The 22612-nt window shown below is 39.3% G+C and overlaps 2 protein-coding genes across 2 annotated transcripts in view; both read left to right on the top strand.

Moving 5' to 3' along the window:
* Window positions 1–22612, top strand: part of PPP2R3A (protein phosphatase 2 regulatory subunit B''alpha) — a 228302-nt gene that overhangs the window by 17539 nt on the left and 188151 nt on the right. The gene's annotated exons all lie outside the window — the stretch shown is intronic.
* LOC114006710 (histone PARylation factor 1-like) lies at window positions 6276–7397 on the top strand. Its single transcript, XM_027769477.1, is given in 3 exon segments — window positions 6276–6330; window positions 6333–6557; window positions 6832–7397. Coding segments are annotated over 3 exon segments (537 nt in total). The 3' UTR covers window positions 7089–7397.

Here is a 22612-nt window from a genome sequence, read left to right as displayed (position 1 = left end):
AAATTCAGTAGGAACTCCACTTAGTTCTCCACTTATACTTCTTAACAATTCCAGTTGTGTCTGGAACATATCGTTCTCTGTGCTGTTACTCAAAGGCCTTGAAATTGTGCTAGGGAGCACTGACGTTTCTCTTGAAATGAAATTTCTGCTGTAAACTAAGCTATTATCAGGATTTCCAACAGGAGATGACTCTAAGACTGGTCTTGTATTAAGACTGTTGAGTGAATGTCTATTCCGCTGTTTCTCCACAAGATGTTTGGCCCTGACTGCTGCTAACATCAGTCTCTGTCAGTTTCTCAGATAATGATCTTATCATTTGTGATTTTTCTAGACAGAGTTGCTTATATTTTTCTAATTCTGTTTTATAAGAATCTTCTTGAGAAGCTCTTATTTTGAGGAGTTCAGATTCTAGATCTCTCATTTTGACCATCTAACTTATAGATGAAGCAAAATTATTCGCTCTTAACTGCTCTAAGTTTTCTTGAGATACTGCTTGTTCCTTATGTTTTTGTATATTAACTTGAATATCCATTTCAGACTGACTAGATTTTAAATCTCCTTGGAAACTAATTTCTCCATTTTCATATTTATTAATTTCTTTTTTGTCATTTCCAGGAGTTTCTTAAATCCAGTTATCTCTTTCTCTAATTCATTATTTTTCTTTATTTCTTGATCCAAATTATATTCCAGAGATTGTTTTAACTCCGTAAGTTTCTTTAATTGTTTATTTTCATCCTTAGCCTGGTTCTTCTGAAGCTCTTCAATTTTGTTTGCTTGCTTTTTGGCTGTAACCTTTAATTCAAAATTTTCATTCTCAAGCCTTCTTTTCCTCATGTGCATCTGTCCCTGTTTATTACTTGATTCAGTTCAGGGCACAGGTCGGGGGCTATCTTCCTGTCTAGTCAGTACTGAGTTCTGCTCGTCTCTATTTATGGTTTGAATTTGACCAGAGAGAGAGACAGAGCAGAGAAACTGAAAGTGAGAAGGGAGCTGCCAGATCTGGGACTTGAACTGGTGTCAAGCATGTGGGAGTCCAGCACCTTTAACCATCACCCCACCTGCTGGTCCTCAAAGTAAAATATTTTTTGAAAATGTTTATTAAAATATAAATGTCAGCCAATCATGCTTTATGTGTAAAGTTACACATGTATTCATACATGGATGTAATTTGCATTTGCTATTTCCTATTCCTAAGCATGGCCTAGAAAAAATTCAGATTGGTCCATCAAGTGGAAATCACAGGGTAAAGATATCCTATTAAATCTCATAAAATATAGCAGGGGCCTAGTCAAATTAAGTTGCTTTCATTTCTAAAATAGATTGTTAATTGAGAGACTTCATGTGTTACTAAATAATTAAGAAGTGGCTTTTCTCTAAAAATAATTCATTTTCAGTTTACCATATAAGTAGTGTCATGAATGGCTGGATGTTGATTTTGTTGTGATTGGCCGTACTCAATTTATGTATTTAAAATTATTTTAAAAAAAAGAAAAAGAAAGATTTAAACACTGGAGATGTGTGTTTGACTGCTTCTATCCAATTTGGCTTTCTACTTAGTCATAATAAAGATTGCAATGTATTATAAAGAAATTCTCTAAAAGAGCAGCGAAACTTAAACTCCTATATTAACAAAATAAACAGCTGATCTTTAGAGGCTCCATATGGAAGAACTCCAAGTATCCGATTATGAAAGCAGGGTGTTTATTTGGATGTTACTGCATATTTAAATTTCAGTCTACATTTCAGTATACATTTGGTGCTAAGTCCATCTTTTAATTCAGTGCATTTGATTATAAGTTCTTCTTTAATTGTCTCTAATTAACAGCTATCACCAATTGACCATTTATTTGATAACTTATGATTTTCCTTTTTTTTTTTTTTTTTTTTTGGGGAGGTTTTTGCTATAGGGCACGTGCGCCCTTCAGAGAGACAGAAAGCGAGAAATCACTCCTCAGGGGTATGGTGATTCTGCAATCCCTTTTCCTCCATTCTCTCGGGATCTTTTTTTTTTTTTTTTTGAGAGGTTTTTGCTATAGGGTGCATGTTCTTGCCAGACAGACAGAGAGAGACAGAGAGGCAGAAAGCGAGAAATTACCCCCCCAGGGGGGATGGCCACACAGCAATCCCTTCTCCTCCATTCTCCTCTTGGGATCTTGGGCACGCACACACACACGCCCGGCGTGAGTTTTAAGCCACCGAATCCAAAACGCGAACCACGGTCAACCACATGGGAGTCCAGTGACACAGCCATTACGCTAAATGTTGGTCCCTCCTCTCGGGATGTTGGGCATGCATGCACATGGGCCCAACGTGAGTGGTCCAGGACTCAAACCACAGTCGACTACATGGGAGTCCAGTGACATAGCCATTACACTTGACTGCTGGTCCCTAACTTAGGATTTTCTTTACATGATAAAATAGTTCATCTGCTCTGAGTAGAATTCAAAATTTGTTCTTAAATATTATTTAGATTCAGTATTAAGATTATGTCACAAGAATTTTATAACAATATTTAATAATATACTAATCTGAGATAAAATATTTTTGCCTGAAATTGCTTTATCATATGTTATACAAAAATAATTTACATGATTTAAAAAATTCCCCAAGGTGTGAGGGTCAACGGATGGCTTAATTGTTACATTGCTGACTCCCACATAGTCAACTGCAGTTCGAGTCCTGGACCCAATGGCTTAAACTCATGCTGGGCATGTGTGCATGTTTGCAAAATCCCAAGAGGAGAATGGAGGAGAAGGGATTGTGTCAAGGCCATCCCCCCGGAGGGTGATTTCTCACTTTCTGTCTCTCTGTCTTTCTGGTGAGTGCAAGCGCCCTATAGCAAAAATCTATTAAAAAAAAAAAACTAAGGAAGTTTATAATATTAAATTTTAAAAGATTTATTAGTTAAAGAAAAATACGTAAACAGTGGTCTGCATTGTGGACTAATCACTGAAATTGTACTGATTGTTGTCAGATTGGACTTCAATCCAGATTAGCCAACCTAGAAAAGATATATACCATCATCAAAATGGGGGAGCAAGATGTATCAGATGATGAGTCCCTTTAACTGAAGAATACAGCATTGTTTCTTGTTTTCAAAAGATAACTTCCCTCTTTCTTTTTAATTTTTAATTATGAATTCTTTTAAAAATTATTTAATTTTTATTATTATTTTTTAATTTGCTGTAGGGCTCATGCACTCTAGAGATAGAGAATGTGAGAAAGCAAGCCTCCAGGTCCAGGATACAAACCATGGTTGACCGCGTGGTAGTTCAGTGCCTTATCCACCATGCCTCCTCCTTGCCCCATAATTTCCCTCTTTCAATCCATATTGTAGGGGGACCAGCAGATGGCACAATGGCTATATCGCTGAACTCCCATGTAGCCATCTGCAGTTCAAGTCCTGGACCTGGTGGCTTAAGCTCATGTCGGGTGCATGTGCGTGTGTGCCCAAGATCCCGAGAGGAGAATGGAGGAGAAGGGATCGCGGCATGGCCATCCCCCTAGGGGTGGTTTCTCGCTTTCTGTCTCTCTCTGTGTTTCTGGCAAGTGCACATGCCCTATAGCAAAAACCTCTCTCTCAAAAACAAAAGACTGCTCAGTAATAGATCCCACATTTATGAGGAGGAGCACTGCCAAGGACAGGTGTACTGTATGATGGTGCTGACAACAGGAGCTCTTAATGCTCCCCAGTACTTAGTATGGATATATCACTTACTAGAAGGACCAAGACCTAGTTGACAATATTCTGAGTTGCCTGGGTAATCAAATGCCTACATAGGAATGTGTTTTCTGGGGATGTAGACATAGGCTGTCTAAGTTTAAAGATTATGGTGCTATTGGGTCCACCTTACTGGTGAGCCAGCAGACTATCTAAGGAATAGACTTTATAAAATAACTTGTCTAGCTAGAGCAGGTGCATAATTGAGCCTCTTGTTAGGCAGTCTTTCTTAATTTGTTGTTGTAGGCTGTGCTGGCTCTTGCAGCTTTTGTAGATTGTCTTCTATATATTGCATTTTAGTACTAGGATATTTGGAGTGGAGGTTGGGTTCAGAGTCTTAGATTCAAAGCATTTTTAAAACCTTTACACAAGTTGACATGAAAAATTAAATGAAGCAGTAACCAGAAATGGCCAGGAAAGCCACTTTATCCTAAATGGTGTCAGTCATTTTTTCCTTAAACTGGCTACAAAAAGCGAATTTTTTCCTAGTCTTTATCTTGACCAGGAAAACATAAATGATAGTATATTAGCAAATTGCCTCTCTCCTTTCTTTCTTGCTCTCCCTTCACTGAGTGCTTCATCTATGCCAGGCACTTTTCTGGCATTGGGCTACAGTGGTGAACAAGGCATGATCTTTGACTTTGTGGAGTGTACATTCTGTTGCACAGGGATAAAGACAGTAAATATATAAGCAACAAAACAAATTCAAGGACTGCTAAGTGGTATAAAGACAGTAAACTGTATAATGGGGTAGAGAGTAGTACTCAAATGGGACCATGGTTAACAGGCGGTTAAGAAGTGAAGAAAAGCCAGGGGTGAACAGTAGAGGATGAGTCAGTTTATAGACTTGCTGGAACTATTGAGCCATGATAGAGAAGTTTAGATTTTGTTCAAAATGTAATGGGTAGCCTTGAATCATTTAAAACAGGCAGGCAATTTAACGTCCTAAATATTACTCTGTTGTGCTCTTTGGAGAATGATTCTAGAGTATGGAGAGGCAAGCGGACACAGGGAGACTAGTTAAGAGGCTAAGATAGTAGTGTAGGTGAGAAGTGAGAGAGAATGATGGTGTGGATCAGGAATCTAGTAGTGGGAGCGATGAGAAGTGGTCAAAACTGAGAGATATTTTGGAGATAAGGTTGACAGACCTTACTGAGTGAGTTTATATCCTGGATATGGCCTGCAAACATGGCAGGTAGCCATTCTGCTTTTATGGACCTCCAAACACCTAAAGTTCAGTTAACTTACTAAGGTACTCTTTGTTTTGTTTTGTTTTGTTTTGGAGAGTTTTTTGCCATAGGGCACATGCGCTCTCCAAAAAAAGAGAGACAGAGAGCAAAAAATCCCCCCCCCCCCCAGAGGGGATGGTCATGCCACAATCCCTTCTCCTCCATCCTCCTCTCGGGATCTTGGGCAAACATGCACACATGTCTTGCGTGAGTTTAAGCCACTGGGTCTGGGACTCGAACTGCAGTCGACTACATGAGAGTCCAGCAACATAGCCATTACACCAACTTCTGGTCCCCTTACTAAGGTACTCTTACTATACTCTATTGGGTTATCAGGTTGTCTGTCTACACAGTTGGTAATTAATAATAATAAACTCCAGAAAGTAGTGCCTTTGCATCTTCTGTTCGACTCTTCTGAGAACAGTTTCTGGGGAAGTAGATTAAGCCAACCAACTGTTCTGTTCGCTCATTCAGCCAGCCAAGTTGATTGGAAACGCAGTATATGCCAGGCACTGTGTGGAATGCTGTGGATTTAAGATGACTTGACTGCCAGCTCCATGTAGAGTCCCTAGCCTGGGAAGGACAAGCACAATGTGAAAAAGCAGTTGATGTGAAAAAGGATAAATCCTGTAAAGCTGATGTCTCCAGTGACCTTCAAAAAGAATTTGAAAATCATTATAAGCTTTCTTTACCTGAAGATGTCTATCACTTTTGGAAGTCCTGTGAAGAACTTGATCCTGAAAAGCCAGCTGACTCACTTTCTGCAAGCCTTGGACTTTGATTAGTCGGTTCTTGTGATGCCCTTACTGGAAAACGGAAAGCAAAGAAAAAATCAACAGGTTTGAATTTTAACCTTCACTGGAGTAGTTTTACTGTGATCCTCCTGAACTCCAGACCATTATTATTGGGCATAATAAAACTCAGTTCATATGGGGTACATACTAAGATGTATATTCTCCTGATGAGCTCCCGGTATATTTTGGTATAAATGAAGAAAAGAAAATTTGTATATTTGTTCAAAGTGGAGATAATGTAGTCAAATTATTTATTTATTTTTGGAGAGGTTTTTGCTATAGGGCGCGTGCGCTCTCCAGACAGACAGAGAGAGACAGAGAGAAAGAAAGCAGGAAATCACAAGCCAGGGGGGATGGCCACGCCGCAATCCCTTCTCCTCCATTCTCCTCTCGGGATCTTGGGCACGCACGCACACGCGCCCGGCGTGAGTTTAAGCCACCGGGTCCAGGACTTGAACCGCGGTCGACTACGTGGGAGTCCAGCGACATAGCCATTATGCTAACTGCTGGTCCCTAGTCAAATTATTTTTGATGAAAAATCTTAAAGAAGTAACATATAAAAAAAAAACTAGTTTTTTGAAAAACTTATAGAAGCAACCAAAGAACTTGGGTACTCACTGGAACAGAAAACCATGAAGATGAAACAGAGGGATAAGAAAGTTGTGACAAAGACCTTTCATAGTTCAGGCGTGGTTGTTCCAGTAGATAAAAATGATGTTGGATATAGAGAGCTCCCTGAATCAGATGCTGACCTCAAGAGCATTTGCAAGGCAATTGTTGAGGCCACAAGAGAGGAGAAACTGGGAACCAGCAGTTAGCGTAATGGCTATGTCGCTGGACTCCCACGTAGTCGACCACGGTTCACGTCCCGGACCCGGTGGCTTAAAACTCACGCCGGGCGCGTGTGCGTACGTGCCCAAGATCCCGAGAGGAGAATGGAGGAGAAGGGATTGCGGCGTGACCATCCCCCCTGGGGGGTGATTTCTCGCTTTCTGTCTCTATGTCTCTCTCTGTCTGTCTGGCGAGCGCACGCGCCCTATAGCGAAAAAAAAAAAAAAACCTCTCCAAAAAAAAAAAAAAAAAAGAGAGGAGAAACTAAAAACTTTTGCTCCCATTCAGAAAATGATGACCTTTATGCAATTTGCTAATGATGAATTTGACTACAGTATGGGGCTTGAGCTGAGAATGGACCTCTTTTGCTATGGTTCACATTATTTTCATAAAGTTGCCAGCCAGCTTTTGCCTCTTGCATATAATTTGTTGGAGAGGAATCAATTTGCAGAAATTATTGAAGATCATCTGGCAAACAGAAGTAAAGAGAACATAGATCAACTTAGAGCATGAAAGAGATTTGGCTTTGTTTAGTGTATGTCATTCATAAGCATTAGTATTGAAACTTGTGATTTTTGTTTTGTTTTTAAGGAAAACTGAAAGTAAACTGATGGAAACATTACTTTCATAAGGCAAAAAAAAAGTAAACCTTTGGGGCCAGGAGGTGACATAGTGGTTAGGGCACTGGTCTTCCACATGACCAATCACAATTCAACTCCTGGACCTGTTGGGTTGAAACTCAGGCTGATGCCTGTGCTTCGTGCCCAAAATCTCGAGAGGAGAATGGAGGAGAAGGGATTGTGACAGGGCCATCCCTCCCCTGCCTCCTCCATGGGTAATTTCTTGGTTTCTGCCTCTGGCAAGCTCACAGGCCTGATAGCAAAAATCTCTTAAAAAAAAAAAAAAAAAGAAAACCCTTATTGAGCCTCATCTACAGAACATATGGATTCCCTCAGTACCACTGACAGCCCAGTGAATAACTTTGGGAATATCTCAGAGTTCTCATCATACCCCTAAGGGAACTTGAGGCCAAATGACAGTCAAAGGCAGGTAAGACAGGTTGAGTGGCTGTCTTGACCCTGTACTTAGACCTGTCAGCTTAGCCCTCAGCCTGAAATACCACATCTAAGACCAATAAATAAAAAGCAATTTCGGGCAACTTTTTCCTGAAATTATCTATCTTGTAGACAGATGAGTGCCTCATGTCCCCTTTCAGAAGGCAAACTCAATGCAAAATGAACGAATAATTTTATCTGTGATAAGAACCTCACCAAATATATGGACAAAGTTGGTTCAATGGAGGGCATCATTGGGACCAAAATATAAGAAATGACAGCTGTCTTTTAGATAGGAGGTAAGCAATGGGTTGTGTTCAGAAATGTGGAAATTTAATGGTCAGTTCAAATAATCTGCTTCCTTTTTACCCAGAGATACTTCTATTGGACTTTTGTCCACTTTCTCTACCCCACTGAATTTTGGAGTGCTTCACAGCATTCACAGTTTGTACATGAAGAAAGTATTACTGAATTTCTTTTTTCTACTGTGTACTGGCTATGTGTTGGGGATATGAGGATGGGTCCATTGCAGTGGCTTTCTGACTCTTCTACCTCCGCTGCTCTCATTCATCACACTGTCCCAAGCCCCATCATAGCCTTTCCTGAAAAACTACAGTAGCATTCTAAGTACTTTCATAAATACTTTGTGAATAAGTGGAAATTATTTCTTTGTCTGACTCTTTGCACTGTCTTTGTTTCCATATTTATGTATTTTCTCCAAATCAAATCTTATGTTTCACTTTTGTTAAGTTTTTTAAAATTGTTTTTTCTTGCCCTAATGTTCATGTTCTTTTATTTATTTATTTTTATTATTATTCATACATTAAATCACTATACATCATTTAGATTGTGAAGAGACTTTACCCAGCATGATATATACCTCAGCCCAGCCCAGTTGAGACCACCATACACATCCTCGTCAACAGATAATAAACCTTATCTGTGTCCCACAAGTGTCTTCTCCATTCTCCCCCCAAACTTCCTATGCTCTTCCCCTCCCATACACACTTTCTATTTTGTCACTAGCGTCTATTACAATTTTTTAAAAAAATAATTATTTAACTTTGTTTATTTCAATTTGACCAGAGAGGGACTGAGAGAGAGAGAGAAAGTGAGACAGCAAGCCACCAAGTCCGGGACTTTAACCATGGTTGGCCATGTGAGAGTCCAGCACCTTTAACCACCACGCCACCTGCCAGCCCCACAATTTTTAATACTTTTATGTTCTCAGTTTTTCGGTCTCTACCATAGAGTGTGGACTGCCGGTATATGTTAAGTGGACGATGTCTCTCTTTCATAACCTGACTTGCTTCACTCAGCAACAAATCTTCCGTATTCGTCCACTTTCTTTTAAATTCTAGGGCCTTGTTTTTTTTTACAGCTGAATAGTATTCATGGAGTATATGTGCCACAATTTTTCAATACATTCATCTGTTTGTGGACATTTGAGTTGGTTCCATGTCTTACCAATCGTGAATAAGGATGCCATGAATAAAGAATATAGATGTGCAAGCGCTTTTCCAACTGAGTGTTCTCCTGTCCTTTGGGTAGATATCCAGGAGTGGAATTGCTGGATCATGTGGTAATTCAATTTGAAGGTCTTTGAGGAACCTCTATATTGTTCTCCACAGTGACTGGACCAATTTACATTCCTACCAACAGTGTAGGAGTGTTCCCCTTTCATCACATCACCTCCAGCACTTACCATTATTTGTTTTTTAAATCTTCTCCAGTTTGACTGGTTTTGATCTCTATCTCCCTTAAAATGAGGGATGTTGAGCATTTTTTCATACTTTTTGGCTGTTCATATGTCTTCCTTAGAGAGTTGTTTATTCAGTTCATTTTCCTATCTTTTGGTTGGGTTAATCATTTTCTTTCGGGTAAGCTGATTGAGTTCTCTCTATTCTGGTTATCAATCCCTTATCTGAGGCTCACAGTTAACAAAAATTCTCTCCCGTTCTGTGGGTTGTCAATTCACACTAATTACAGTGTCTTTTGCTGTACAGAAACTCCTTAATCTGATGTAATCCCATCTGTCTGTTTGGAGGATTATTGCCTGTGCTTTGGGGATCTTGCTTAAGAAGTATTTGCCTACCCCAGCGTCTCCCAGAGTTTCCCCAGTGTTTTCCACCAGTAGTTTTATAGTTTGTAGTCTTAGGTTTAGATCTTTGATTCACTTTGAGTTGATTATTCTTAATGGTGACAGACAGGGGTTCAGATTCATCTTTCTGCAGGTAGATTCCCAGTTTTCCCAAAACATTTGCTAAAGAGGTTTCCCTTTTCCCACTAGATTGACTGGTACCCTTTGTCAAAAATGAGTTGGCTGTATGTTTTGGGTTTTTTTTCTGGAGTGTCTACTCTGTTCCATTGGTCCTCATGTCTATTTTTGTGCCAATACTATGCTGTTTTGATTATCACAACTTTGTAATATATTTTGAGGTCAGGAAGTGGGATGCCACCTACTTCAGTCTTCTTGCGCTGGATGGCTTTAACAAAACAGGGTCTTTTATGATTCCAGACAAATTCTATGATTGTCTTTTCTAGATCTGTGAAGAATGTCTCTTTTAATTTTATAGGGATTGCATTAAACACGTGGATTAATTTAGCTAGGATTGCCATTTTTATTATATTGATTCTGCCAAACCAGGAACATGGGATGTCCTTCCACTTTTTAGTGTCCTTTTCAATTTCCTTTTTAAGATTTTCATAGTTTCCTTTGTAGAGGTCTTTGACTTCCTTGGTTAGTTTTATTCCTAAATATCTTGTACTTCTTATGGCTATGGTAAATGGAATTACATTCTTCAGTTTTCCCTATTGGAATGCCTTTTATTTCTTTCTCTTGCCTGATTGCATTGGCCAGAACTTCCAGTACTATACTGAATAGGAGCAGAGAAAGTAGATCGCCTTGTCTTGTACCAGTTTTTAGTGAAAAAGCTTTCAGCTTTTCCCATTCAGTATAACGTTAGCTGTAGGTTTTTTCATAAATTGCTTTTATTATGCTGAGAAACAGTCCTTCTATGCCAATTTTACTGAGATTCTTGATCATAAAGGCATGTCGTATTTTATCAAATGCTTTTTCCGCATCAAGTGATCAATGGTTTTTATCTTTCTTTCTGTTAATATGGTGTATTACATTTATGGTTTTGCATATGTTGAACCATCCTTGCATCCCTGGAATAAAACCTACCTGGTTGTGATGAATAACCTTTTTTATATGCTGTTGAATACGGTTAGCAAGTATCTTGTTGAGAATTTTTGCATCTATATTCATCAGGGATATAGATCTGTAGTTTTCTGTTTTTGTCATATCCTTATCCATTTTGGGAATAAGGGTAATGGAGACTTTATAGAATGAATTTGGAAGGGTTCTTTCCTTTTGGATCTCTAGAAACAGTGTGAGGTTACCTCTTCTTTAAAAGTTTTATAAAATTCAGCTATGAGGCCATTGGGGCCTGGACTTTTCTTTGTTGGGAGGTTATTTATTACTGATTTAATCTAATTGCCTGTTATAGGTCTATTAAGGATTTCTGTGTCCTCCTGAGTCAATCTTGGTAGATTATATGTGTCCAGGAATTTGTCCATCTTATCCTGGTTTTCTTCTTTGATGGCATAGAGTCCCACATAGTATTCTCTAATGATGTTTTGTATTTCTGTTATGTCTGTTGTAATGTTGCCTGATTCTTTGCAGATTTGACTTAACTGGTTCCTTTCTCTCTTCTTCTAGTCTGGCTAATGGTATGTCAATCTTGTTCATCTTTTCAAAGAACCAGTTTTTGCTTTCACTTATTTTCTGTATAGTTCGCTTATTTTCTATTTCATTTATTTCTGCTTGAATCTTTATTATTTCTTTTCTCCTGGCATTTTTTGGATTTTTTTGTTCTTTTTCCAATTCCCTGAGGCATGCATGATGTTAGGTTGTCCTTTTCCCACCTTTCCCTCTTTCTCTTGTGCACACTAATTGCTATGAACTTCCCTCTTATGACTGCTTTTGCAGTATTCCATAGATTATGGAAACTTGTGTACTCACTATCATTAGTTTCCATGAATCTTTTAATTTCTGTCTTAATCTGCAATAGTCGTGGAGTCATTCAGAAGTAGGTTATTTAGTTTCCATGTATTTGTGTCCCGGCTCGTGGGACAGTTGAACAGGTTCCTTGGGGGAGGGAGTGAGAGATGGGACAAACACACGCACACATACTATGAGGTGCTGATCAAGTCGTCTTCTTCCGTCTACTTCCCATTTATTGAGGAGAAATGGCGAGTTATATACAGCTGGTGGGAACCAATTGGTTGCCCGAAATGCAAATGTGATAGAACAGCATGAACCAGTCATTGATGTGGGTGGATCTCTCCCGTTGCCTAGAAACCCAACCACTTCCAGGGAGAACGGGTTGGTCACATGATTTCTGAGAAACCATTTGCTCAGTGAGGAAGTGAAAGCTCAGTGGTTTCCAAGATAGTGGATAGCTCAAGATGGCGGATAGCTCAAGATGGCTTCTGTATGCAGTGCTCACCACATATTTGTATATTTTCAAGGGCTTTTCCTGTGATTAATATCAAGTTTAATTCCATCATGGTCAGAGAAGATGCTGGATATAATTTCTATGCCTTTGAATCTATAAAGGCTGGTTTTGTGCCCTAACATGTGATCAGTCTTTGAGAAAGTACCATACAGGACTGAGAAAAATGTATATTTTGTGTGTGTGTGTGTGTGTGTGTGTGTGTGTGTGTTTTGTTTTGTTTTGTTTTGTTTGGTGGAAAGTTCTATAGATATCTACGAAATTCATCTGATTTATGGATTAATTTAGGTCCTGAATCTCTTTGCTTATTTTTTGTCTTGTTGACCTATCTAAAGGAGATAATGGGGTATTGAGATATCCAACAACTATAGTGTTAGTCTATCTCTCCTTTTAGATCTCACAGTCTTTCCTTTACATATTTGGGTACTCCTGAGTTTGGTGCATAGGTATTTGTAAGCATTGTATCTTCTTGGGGAATTATCCCTTTTATTACTATATAATGCCCTTCTTTGTCTCCTCTTACAGTTTTTGTCTTGAAGCCTATTTTGTCTGAAATCAGTATAGCGACTCCTGATCTTTTTTGGTTTCCATTTGCATGGAATACCTTTTTCCAGCCCTTCACTTTTAGTCTGTGTATGTCTTTATCCATGAGATGGGTTTCTTGTAGGCAGCATATGGAGGGTTTCTGATTTTTAATCCATTCAGCTAGCCTGTGTCTATTGATTAGAAAATTTAATCCATTGACATTCAGTGTTATTATTGATGTTTCCAGACTTGTCCCTACCATTAAGTTGGCTGTATTCCTGGGGTTTTTTTGTTGTTGTCTTATTGCTGTCTGTCTCTCTTTAGTTTTCTTGGTATAGTACTTCTTTCAGAATTTCTTGAAGAACGGATCTGGAGTTGGTAAATTCTATCAAGTTTTGTTTATCCAAGAATGTTTTTATTTTCTTTTCCCATATGAAGGATAATCTTGCTGGATATAGTATCCTTGGTTGAAATTGTTTTTCATTAAACACTTTGAATATATTTCTCCATTCTTTCCTTGCTTGCATTGTTTCCAGTGAGAGGTCCAGTGTTAGCTTGATGGGATAGCCTTTGTAAGTGATTTGATGTTTCTTTCTTTCCAGTCTTAGTATATTGTCTTGGTCTGTCGTTTTGGTCAATCTAGCTATAATGTGACGTGGAGAGGATCTTCTTAGATTGATTTTACTTGAGGTTCTTTGTATTTCTTGGGTCTGGATGTTTGAATATCTCTCTAGACTTAGAAAGTTTTCTTCTAAGATTTTGTGGAATACATGATCAATGCCCTTATTAGTTTCTTCACCTTCTGGGATACCAATTATTCGTATATTTGGGCGTTTCATGCTATGTAATATTTCTCATGTATTATCCTGTTTTCTTGGCTCTTTTCTCAGTATTTTTGATAATTTTTTCTAGGTGATTGGTTTTGTCTTCTAATTCTGAAATTAAATCCTCTGCATAGTCTAGCCTGCTTTTGATACTTTCGCGGGACACTTTAATTTCCTATATTATAGCCTTCATGTCTAAAAGTTTTGTTTGATTCTTTTTATGGTGTCCAATTCTTTTTTCATATTGTGGAAGGACTTCCTCATTTCTTGGAGCTCAGCGTCTCTTTTCTCTTGCATCTCATAGAATTCTGTTACCATAAATATTCTAAATTAGTTTCCTGACATTTCAGTAATACGCTCTAAATTTTTCCTACTTGGAGACAGTTTACATTGTTCCCTTGGTGGGGATGTGTTACTTGATTCTCTCATCTTTGAGGCTTTTCTTCGATTTTTAGTCATTTGATAATGTATTCACTTCTGGTCGGTTTGTTGGAGAAGGATTCAGTGACTGTGAACTCATGTATTTCCCCCCACTGTGAAATAATTCGGTGCTATTTCCTCCCTTCTACTAAGTCCTCGAATATGGTAATCACAGGTGGAGATTTGCAATCGAGTTTGTGAAGGGGAATTTTACTAATTTTGCAACCCCTACAGTGATGTGCAAAGAATTCTCCAAAACTCACAATACTCAGATGGCTAGCTACTATGCACCTAAACATCTCTAGGCAGAGGGTAAGGACTGAGAAGTAAAACAGAAAAGTAAAGAAAAAGAAGGTAGGAAATAGCAATAGGGAGAGAAGGGAAAGAAAATAAGTACTAGAAGAAAAATGGGGGAAAAATCACTTCGCAAAAAATGAAAATGGAAAAAATAGGCAAACATGGAGGTGGCTAGTAGGTTTCTGTCCTAGGTAAGAAAAAAGACAGAAATTGACAAGATAAAGGCCCAAAGGGGGCAGAGAGCTGTTTTTTCAAAAAGAGGGGAAAAAGTTAGAGGACAGCAAGAGGGAGCAAAGCAGCTATCCTACCTGGCTAGTGCTGGGTTTGGGAGGGGAGACACTGGCTGGGGGAGACTTCACAGCTGTGAAGTTGAACCCAGAAGCCAAAAACAGGCAAACCTGGAGGTGGTAGCAGGTTTCTGTCCTGGCTAGTGCTGGGTCTCGCCTTCCGCATTTTCTATTCACCTCCTGTTGATTTGATCTCACAGGTCACTTGCTTGACCTTATTGCATGTTTTGTATATAATTCTGTTTCTGGTTATGATGCTATTGTGAATATGCTTTTAATTATGCCTCTGTAAGATTGTTTTTTAAATGCTAATTTCTCTCTCCCATGACAGAGAGAAAAAGACAGAGAGACAGACAGCTTTAACGGGATTTGACACTGTAATCCACCCTCAGCATCAGCCAGCCTAGGATCATGTGCACACACATGTTCATTGTGTTCAGCGAATTCTCTAGACCTGACCTGAATGGGGAACCTTCCCATATGGGTCGGCCTCTCAGCATGTTGTATTACCACTGTACCACCATTCCCTGCCCCCACCCCCACCATTTTGTTGTTGAGTAAGTTCATTGTTTTAAATTGCACTTCCGAAATTTGATAATATAGTCCAAAGTTCAGATTGGCAACATTTAACATTATTCATTTTTTTAAAAAACAACTGACCATCTTTTTAAAAAACACAAATTCATAATAGAATACTTGTATGTACACACAAGCACACAGGATTTCAAGAAAGAGAGAGATGAGTACCCTCCAAGGATCTGGTCTCACCACAGTCCCCTTCTTCCTGTCCTTCAGTCCACCAGGATCTTAGGTACACACACACACACACACACACACACACACACACACACACACAGAGTATGTTTTCAGGTTAACTGGGCCAGGGACTCAAGCTATAGACAGCATGTAGCTTCTAGCCGCATAGTTCAGTACCCTGCAGGTTGCACCACAAAGACTGGTTCACTGATTTTTAAGAGTCAAAAAATGTTATCTGTTATGATATGGCTATTTTGTGTATCACAGTTTCTTTTTCTTTCATACATTTATTAGACTATCAAGCTTTCTGAAAAGCAAAATTAGAGCTTTAAAAAAGAAATACTTTATCTTTTCTACCCAGGTTACTATAACAACTTCAGTGTTCTACAGATTTCCCTCTCTCCCTTTCTTTCTTTCTTTCTCTTTCCTACTTAGATTTTGAGACAGTTTCTTCCCTGCAAGTTCAGAACTCTGGGATTATGGGAGGCACTCATACTGACTACTCCATATACTTTAGCCTTCATATGGACATGGTATGGTACAAAAGGGTTTGTTTGATGTTAGGGAAACCTGGGCTCAAATCACAGTTCTTTTATTTCCTGAGGGCATAATATGAACAAGATTCTTTAGCTTCTCTCAGCCTCAGTTTCCTAATCTGTGAAATGGAGTTAACACTAACTTCAGTGTTGGCTTAGCAGTCAAATGAGATGATGCATTTAAATCCTCAGCACAATGTTCAACATATATAAGTACTTGAAAATGATGATGTAATTTCTTAATTTTTAATTTGCCAGAAGGCGTATGTACTCACCAAAGAGACAGGGAGAGGGAGAAAGTACCCTTCAGTGGTACGTGGACATGATGCCATCCCTTCTCCAGTTTTCCATCTTGTTGGGATTTGGGGTATGCACATACATGCACCCGTTATGTTTCTCAAACTGCCAGATTTGGGATTCAAACCACGTGGTCAGCCATATGGGAACTGGCTGCCTTAACCGCCAGGCTGGGGCCAGCCCAGCGATGTAACATAAATCTTCCCTTTGAGAGCCCAGTTAAAGAAAGGTCAATACAGAAGCATGTCTTTGCCTCTACTCAGTCTCTCTCTCTCTCTCTCTGTAACACACACACACCCTCACCTCCACCTGAGGAATAACCCAAAGATAAGAGGTGACAAAAAAGAAGTATGTCTGTTCTCTTCTTCAGACTCTCTGTTATCTTTTTAAATTTATTTTTGTAGAGGTTTTTGCCTTAGGGCGTGTGCACTTGTGAGGTGGGGGAGACAGAGACAGTGAGATGGAAAGTGAGAAATCACCCCCAGGGGGAATGGCCGTGCCACAAACCCTTCTCCATTCTCCTCCCAAGATCTTAGGTGGGCACACATGTATACTTGCCCTGCATGAGTTTCAAGTCACCAGGTCTGGGACTCTAACCATGGTAGGCCATGTGGAAGTCTGACAATATAACCACTATGCCATCTGCTGGTCCCAGGCTATCTGTTATCTCTTGATTGTGGTAGCATTAATTCCAGAGTGTGGTCTTGTGCCTGATAAATTACCATTTTCTTGACTTTGCCAATAGAGGCCTGCAGAGGGATTGTCTTACAACAAACTCACCAGTAAATTTTGTTTTGGTAAATGATGTTCCTCCAGAAGTGTGGTTATTGAAATGTACCATTAGATAGTCTAAAGATAGGGTGTAACCGTGGGAGAAAGTGATTGAGAGAGGTTAAAGAACAAGATCAGCATTATTGTTTCAAGAATAGGTCAAGAAACTTAAGAGACCAGAATACAAGATGGCTTATTCATTTTGATGTTGAATTCACTAAGAATTTTGACAGAACTTAATGATAGACAGAAGCTAAAATCATCAAGGAATGAAAAGGAGCAACCCTGGGACCAGCAGTTAGAGTAATGGCTATGTCGCTGGACTCTCATGTAGTCGACCGCGGTTCAAGTCCTGGACCCGGTGGCTTAAACTCACGTCGGGCGCATGTGCGTGCGTGCCCAAGATCTCGAGAGGAGAATGGAGAAGGGATTGCAGTGTGCCCATCCCCCCTGGGGGGTGATTTCTCGCTTTTTGTCTCTCTGACTCTGTCTGTCTTTCTGGTGAGTGCACGCACCCTATAGCAAAAAAGAAAAAAAAAAAAAAAAACCTCTCCCAAAAAAAGAAAAAAAGGAGCAACCTTGGGGAAGCCATAAATATAAACAATAAAGAAGGGTGGTAGGTGGTAGAGTGTCTGATGACTGTGACTCACAGCAGGGGATTTTTGGAGAGGCCAAAGGGAGAATGGGCTGGAAGTAGTAATAAGGAATAACAAGGACACCTACTTCATGTTTAAGGAGTGTGAAAGAGAAAAATCATCATTTAAAAGGCAAACCATCCTCAGAGGAAAGCCCAGTTTCAGTTTAAGTAAGAAAGTAAAGGAAGTTGAAGAAAGTTTCAGATAAGAGGTCAAGGATGTAGTGATTGCTGACAACTACTGTTGGGTCCCCCAGGGCTCAGTGGAATGATAGGTTTTAGGAAATAGGAGAGGTGGAAGCTTAGAATCCATTATCAGTCATTACATTTTAAGTCTTCCCCTTATATACATCCTCAATTCCTTTGTTCCTCTCTCATTTCAGCAACCTTGCCTGGCTAGACCACAGCACCAGTAAAGTCTATTCCATGCCTGTAAAACCATGCTGCTGAACTTGGATAAATTAATTATCATAACCTCAAGTGAGCCCTTACCTACCAGTCATACTAGATTTACCCAGTTACTTTCTCTCAGTTTCATCTCCTCTTTGATGACTTTTGTGTCTTCAATCTCCTCATGTGTTCAGCATCCCCTCTCATCCTTCACATTGAAATAATGGTTTTACTTCCTATTTCACAGAGAAAACAAGAGTCAGAAAAGAGCTTTCATTCCCATAGCTACCTACTATCTGCGTTAGTATCCATATACTCAGCTTTTTCTTGTTACTGTGACAGAACTAATTTCAGTGCTTTGTTAGCCTTTGTCTTGTCAGTTTTCCTCTCTTATAAAATCATTCTCTTGTGCGTGAAAATATGTTTTTATTTCTCCCGTCTTTAAAAAAAGAAAAATCTCCCTTGACTTCACTTTCCTATAGAACAATTGCTTCATTTCATATAAACTTACAAGCAAAACTTCTCGAAAGAATTATCAGTATTCTGTTGCTAATTTTTCTTGTTAGGTACAGAATCATGTGAGATGCATGGAGAATTGTCTCATAAGAGTTCCCTTTCTGGCCACTTCTTTTTAGCCTCCTCTGCTGGTTTTATTTCCCCTAAACTATATCTGCTCTGTTCAGTACTATAGCCAAAAATTTAAATATTCATTTGTATTTGCCTCTTTTAAAGTATTCATGGGACCAGCAGTTAGTGTAATGGCTATGTTGCTGGACTCTCATGTAGTCAACTGCGGTTTGAGTCCTGGACCCGGTGGCTTAAATTCACACCGGGAGCGTGTGCTTGTGCGCCCAAGATCCCTAGAGGATAATGGAGGAGAAGGGATTATGGCATGGCCATCCCCCCTGGGAGGTGATTTCTTGCTTTCTATCTCTGTCTTTCTGACGAGTGCACACACCCTATAGCAAAAACCTCTCAAAAAAAAGAAAAAAGTATTCATTAGCCATATGTGGATAGTAACTACCTATTGAGTAGCGCAGAAGTAAAAATATTTTACCATCACAGAAAGTTCCATTGAGTAGTGCTCCTTGGCATATTTGAGTGTCCCATGGTTCAACTTTTAGATATCTTCTGTTCACTTTTTTTTTTTTTTTTTTTTTTTGGTCAAGAGGCACATACATTCACCAGAGAGACAGAACAGGAGGAGAAAGCACCCTCCAATAGGGTGTGGTCATGCAGCGATTCCTTCTCCATTTCTCTCTCCTTTAGGGATTTGGGGCAGGTTCATAAACAAATGCCCAGCATGTTTTTCAAGCTTTCAGAGCTTAGATTCAAGCCACACAGTTGGCCTTTAGGACCCAGCTCCTTTGACCCATTAGGCCATAGGGTTGGCCCTTACTTTTTCTTTTTCTTTTTCTTTTTCTTTGTCTTTGTCTTTGTCTTTTTCTTTTTTTTCTTTTTTTTTTTTTTTAGTTCATGATGAGAGCATATGCATGCGCGAAAGAGAGAGAAGCACCTTCTATAGGGCTGTTCCATACTGTGATCCCTTTCCCCAGTTTTCTAGCCTGCTAAGATCCTGAGTATACATGCATGTGCCTGGTATGTCTTCAGGCCAGGAAATCAGACTAATTGGTATGTGACTTCCAGCTCCGCAGTCCAGTATGCTATGGACTGGGTTGCAGAGCCTGGGCCTCCTGTTTACTTTCTATGTTCCTGCCCTTGGTGATCTCATCTAGTTTCCTGGCTTATATATAACTCCCAATTTTATAACAGCCATATCACTCCCCTAAACTCTAGGCTTAGTTCTCCATCATGCTTCCAGATACCTTTACCTGAATGTCTAATAGACATTTCAAAACTAACATGTCCAGGGACCAGCAGTTGGTGTAATGGCTATGTCGCTAGACTCCTATGTAGTTGACCGTGGTTCGCATCCCGGACCCAGAGGCTTAAAACTTACGCCGGGCACATGTGCATGCGTGCCCAGGATCCCAAGAGGAGAATGGAGGAGAAGGGATTGAGGCGTGGCCATCCCCCCTGGGGAGTGATTTCTTGCTTTCTGTCTGTCTGGCGAGCGCATGCGCCCCATGGCAAAAACCTCTCCAAAAAAAAAAAAAAAAGAAAGAAATAACATGTCCAAAACCAAACTACTGACCTTCCTTGCCATCCCCATTCCCTCTCCCACCTACAAACCTGTTCTTTCTACAGTCTTCCCAGTTTTAATTAATGTCAGTTCTTCTAGTTGTTCAAATAAATAAATAAACATGTTTTAAACCCTTAGGTTCATTGACATCTTTTACACAAACCCCACATATCTGTCCCATTGACTATACTTTCAGAAGTTGTCCAGAATCTTACCACTTCTTACCCTTTACCTGCTTAACAGTTGGTTCATGCCAGTATTATCATCTAGATTATTTCAATACCCTCCTTTCTGGTCTTCCTCTTCTATTCTTGTCCCCTGTAGTCTGTTCTCATCATAATTGCCAGAATGATCTTGTTAAAAAGTAGGTCAGATCATTTTGTGTGTCTGCTCAAAACTTCAATAGCTTTCCATCTCACTTTGGTAAGAGATAAAGTCTAATACTACAGACATTCTTACTCTTGCTAATATTCAAGACATGCTCCCATCTCAGATCCTTTATATTTGGTATTCCTTTTGCTTTCTTTCTCTGTAACACCCTCCCCACCATAAACACACTTCCTCATGATACTGAACTTACTGAAGAGGCCTGGCCTGTTATCTCATAGAATGATACATATTATGAATTTCTTTGCCTCCTCATGGTACTAACTTATTTCTCTATGTCCTTATTTCCCATAATTGGACAGGATTGATTAAAGTATTTGGGAGGAGAAAATATTTATTTGGGGACAAAAACTCTTTAGATGATACTACAATCTTCATATTGCATCATATCAGGACATATGTATCATCTAATTGTCCAATGATTAGTAATGCTGAGTTTGACTTAATGTATGAGTGGTGACTGTCTGATCCCTCCATTATAAATGTACATTTGTCCATTCGTGACTCACAATAAGCTAAAAGGTGAATTTGTATTTTAACTCTGTGATTTTAAGAATACCTTTTAGCTGTGGTGGAACTGTTTTTGTTTTTGTTGTTGTTTTTAAATAAAACCTGTTTTGGCTATCCAGTGTATAAGACAAATCAAAGTTAAACTGTCCTGACTACAGTAGGCAATGCCTAGTTTTAGCAGCTTTCAGGGAACTGCGACAGGATAGTTTGTAACCCAGAGCCTGCCCAAACCCTTGAGGAAGTTGAGGGCTAGAAAGAACACATGAAGTCCTTTCTTTTCTTTACTCATGATAAAGAGTGTGTGTGCACGTGTGAGAGTGGAGGAGAGAGAAAAAGAAAGAGAGATGAGCATCCTGCCTAGGGTCTGATCACGTCATGATCCCTCTCCTCCAGTCCTCAAGCTTCTTAGGCACTCATGCATGTACCTGGCGTGTTTTGAGGCTGGCCAACCTAGGAATTTGAACCATTGTCTCCACACTGTGTCTAACTTCTCCTGAGCAGCACATTACCTGTGTATTTCAGAGCCAGCGCAACACATGAAGTCTTAAAGCACCCCCTAGCGTCTCATGAGAAAGGCTCAGAGCACCTCTATTAGAGCACATTTGGGAGCTGTTAACTTCCTTGGAAAGCTGTAGTTGTAAATGATCATTAGAACAGCACTTGGTTTTCCCTGGCAGTCCACCACTGTTTTTAGTTGTCTGAGTGCTTTCTTTGATATTCTATCTGTTCTGCAGATGTGAAGATTTGAAATTACTTTTTTTAGTCAGTTGGGTTGCAGCCTTTTTTTTTTCCTCTCTTTTGGAAATTCTTCATCCACAAAGAATCCCAGATTCAGACGTTATTCATCTGTGTCTGGACACGAAAATCTCGTGAGTTTCTGTCTGTCTTAACCTCCTTCTACCTTAAGAGTATTGAAAATGCTGCCACATTTAAAGTAAGTTTTATTATTTGCTTGCTGTTTGCTTCCTAATGTACCTTCTCAGAGCTGAATAAGTAAATGATTATATCCATATGATGTGTATAACTTGTCTAATGCATATTTCTCTTGTCAATGAAAGGCGTTTCTTTGAATTAAGTATAAAAAACAGATAAAACAAATTAAATTATAATTTTTTAAAAATACACAAAAATCCCCTTTGTGTGTGTGTGTGTGTGTGTGTGTGTGTGTGTGTGTTTGAAGCCAAAGACGATATTTACAAAGATGTTCACATTAATGCTATTTCTAGGTATTACCATTATTTTCTTTGGATATTTTTCTCTTTATCTTATGTTCTCTTTTTTCCAGGGTATCCATAGCCAGTATAAGTTATAAAAATTAATAACTTCGGGAGACTAGCAGGTGGCAGGGTGATTAAGGGCTCTGGACTCCCACATGGCCAACTGTGGTTCAAGTTTCAGACCTGGTAGCTTGCTTTCTCACTCTCTCACTCTCACTCTGTCCCTCTCTGGTCAAATTAAAATAAATGAATGAATAAATAAGTAAATAAAGGTAAATTAAATAATTCTATTTTAAAAATAATAACAACTTTGTTTCAGACTGTGTTAAAGGTAATTTCAGGTTCCTCCTCGTCTTACTACTATCCTATACCATTCTTTGGATCCTTCTCATATTATCTCATTCACAAGTTTTCGTCAGACCTCGTGTTTCTGTTTATTTTATTCCAGATTCCTGGTCATCCTCTAGC

The sequence above is a fragment of the Tupaia chinensis genome, unplaced genomic scaffold (assembly GCF_000334495.1).
Source record: "Tupaia chinensis unplaced genomic scaffold, TupChi_1.0 Scaffold149831_1, whole genome shotgun sequence".
NCBI classification, from domain to species: Eukaryota; Metazoa; Chordata; class Mammalia; order Scandentia; family Tupaiidae; genus Tupaia; species Tupaia belangeri.
The sequence above is the reverse complement of the archived record's forward strand: the minus strand, read 5'-3'. Positions and strand labels throughout refer to the sequence as shown.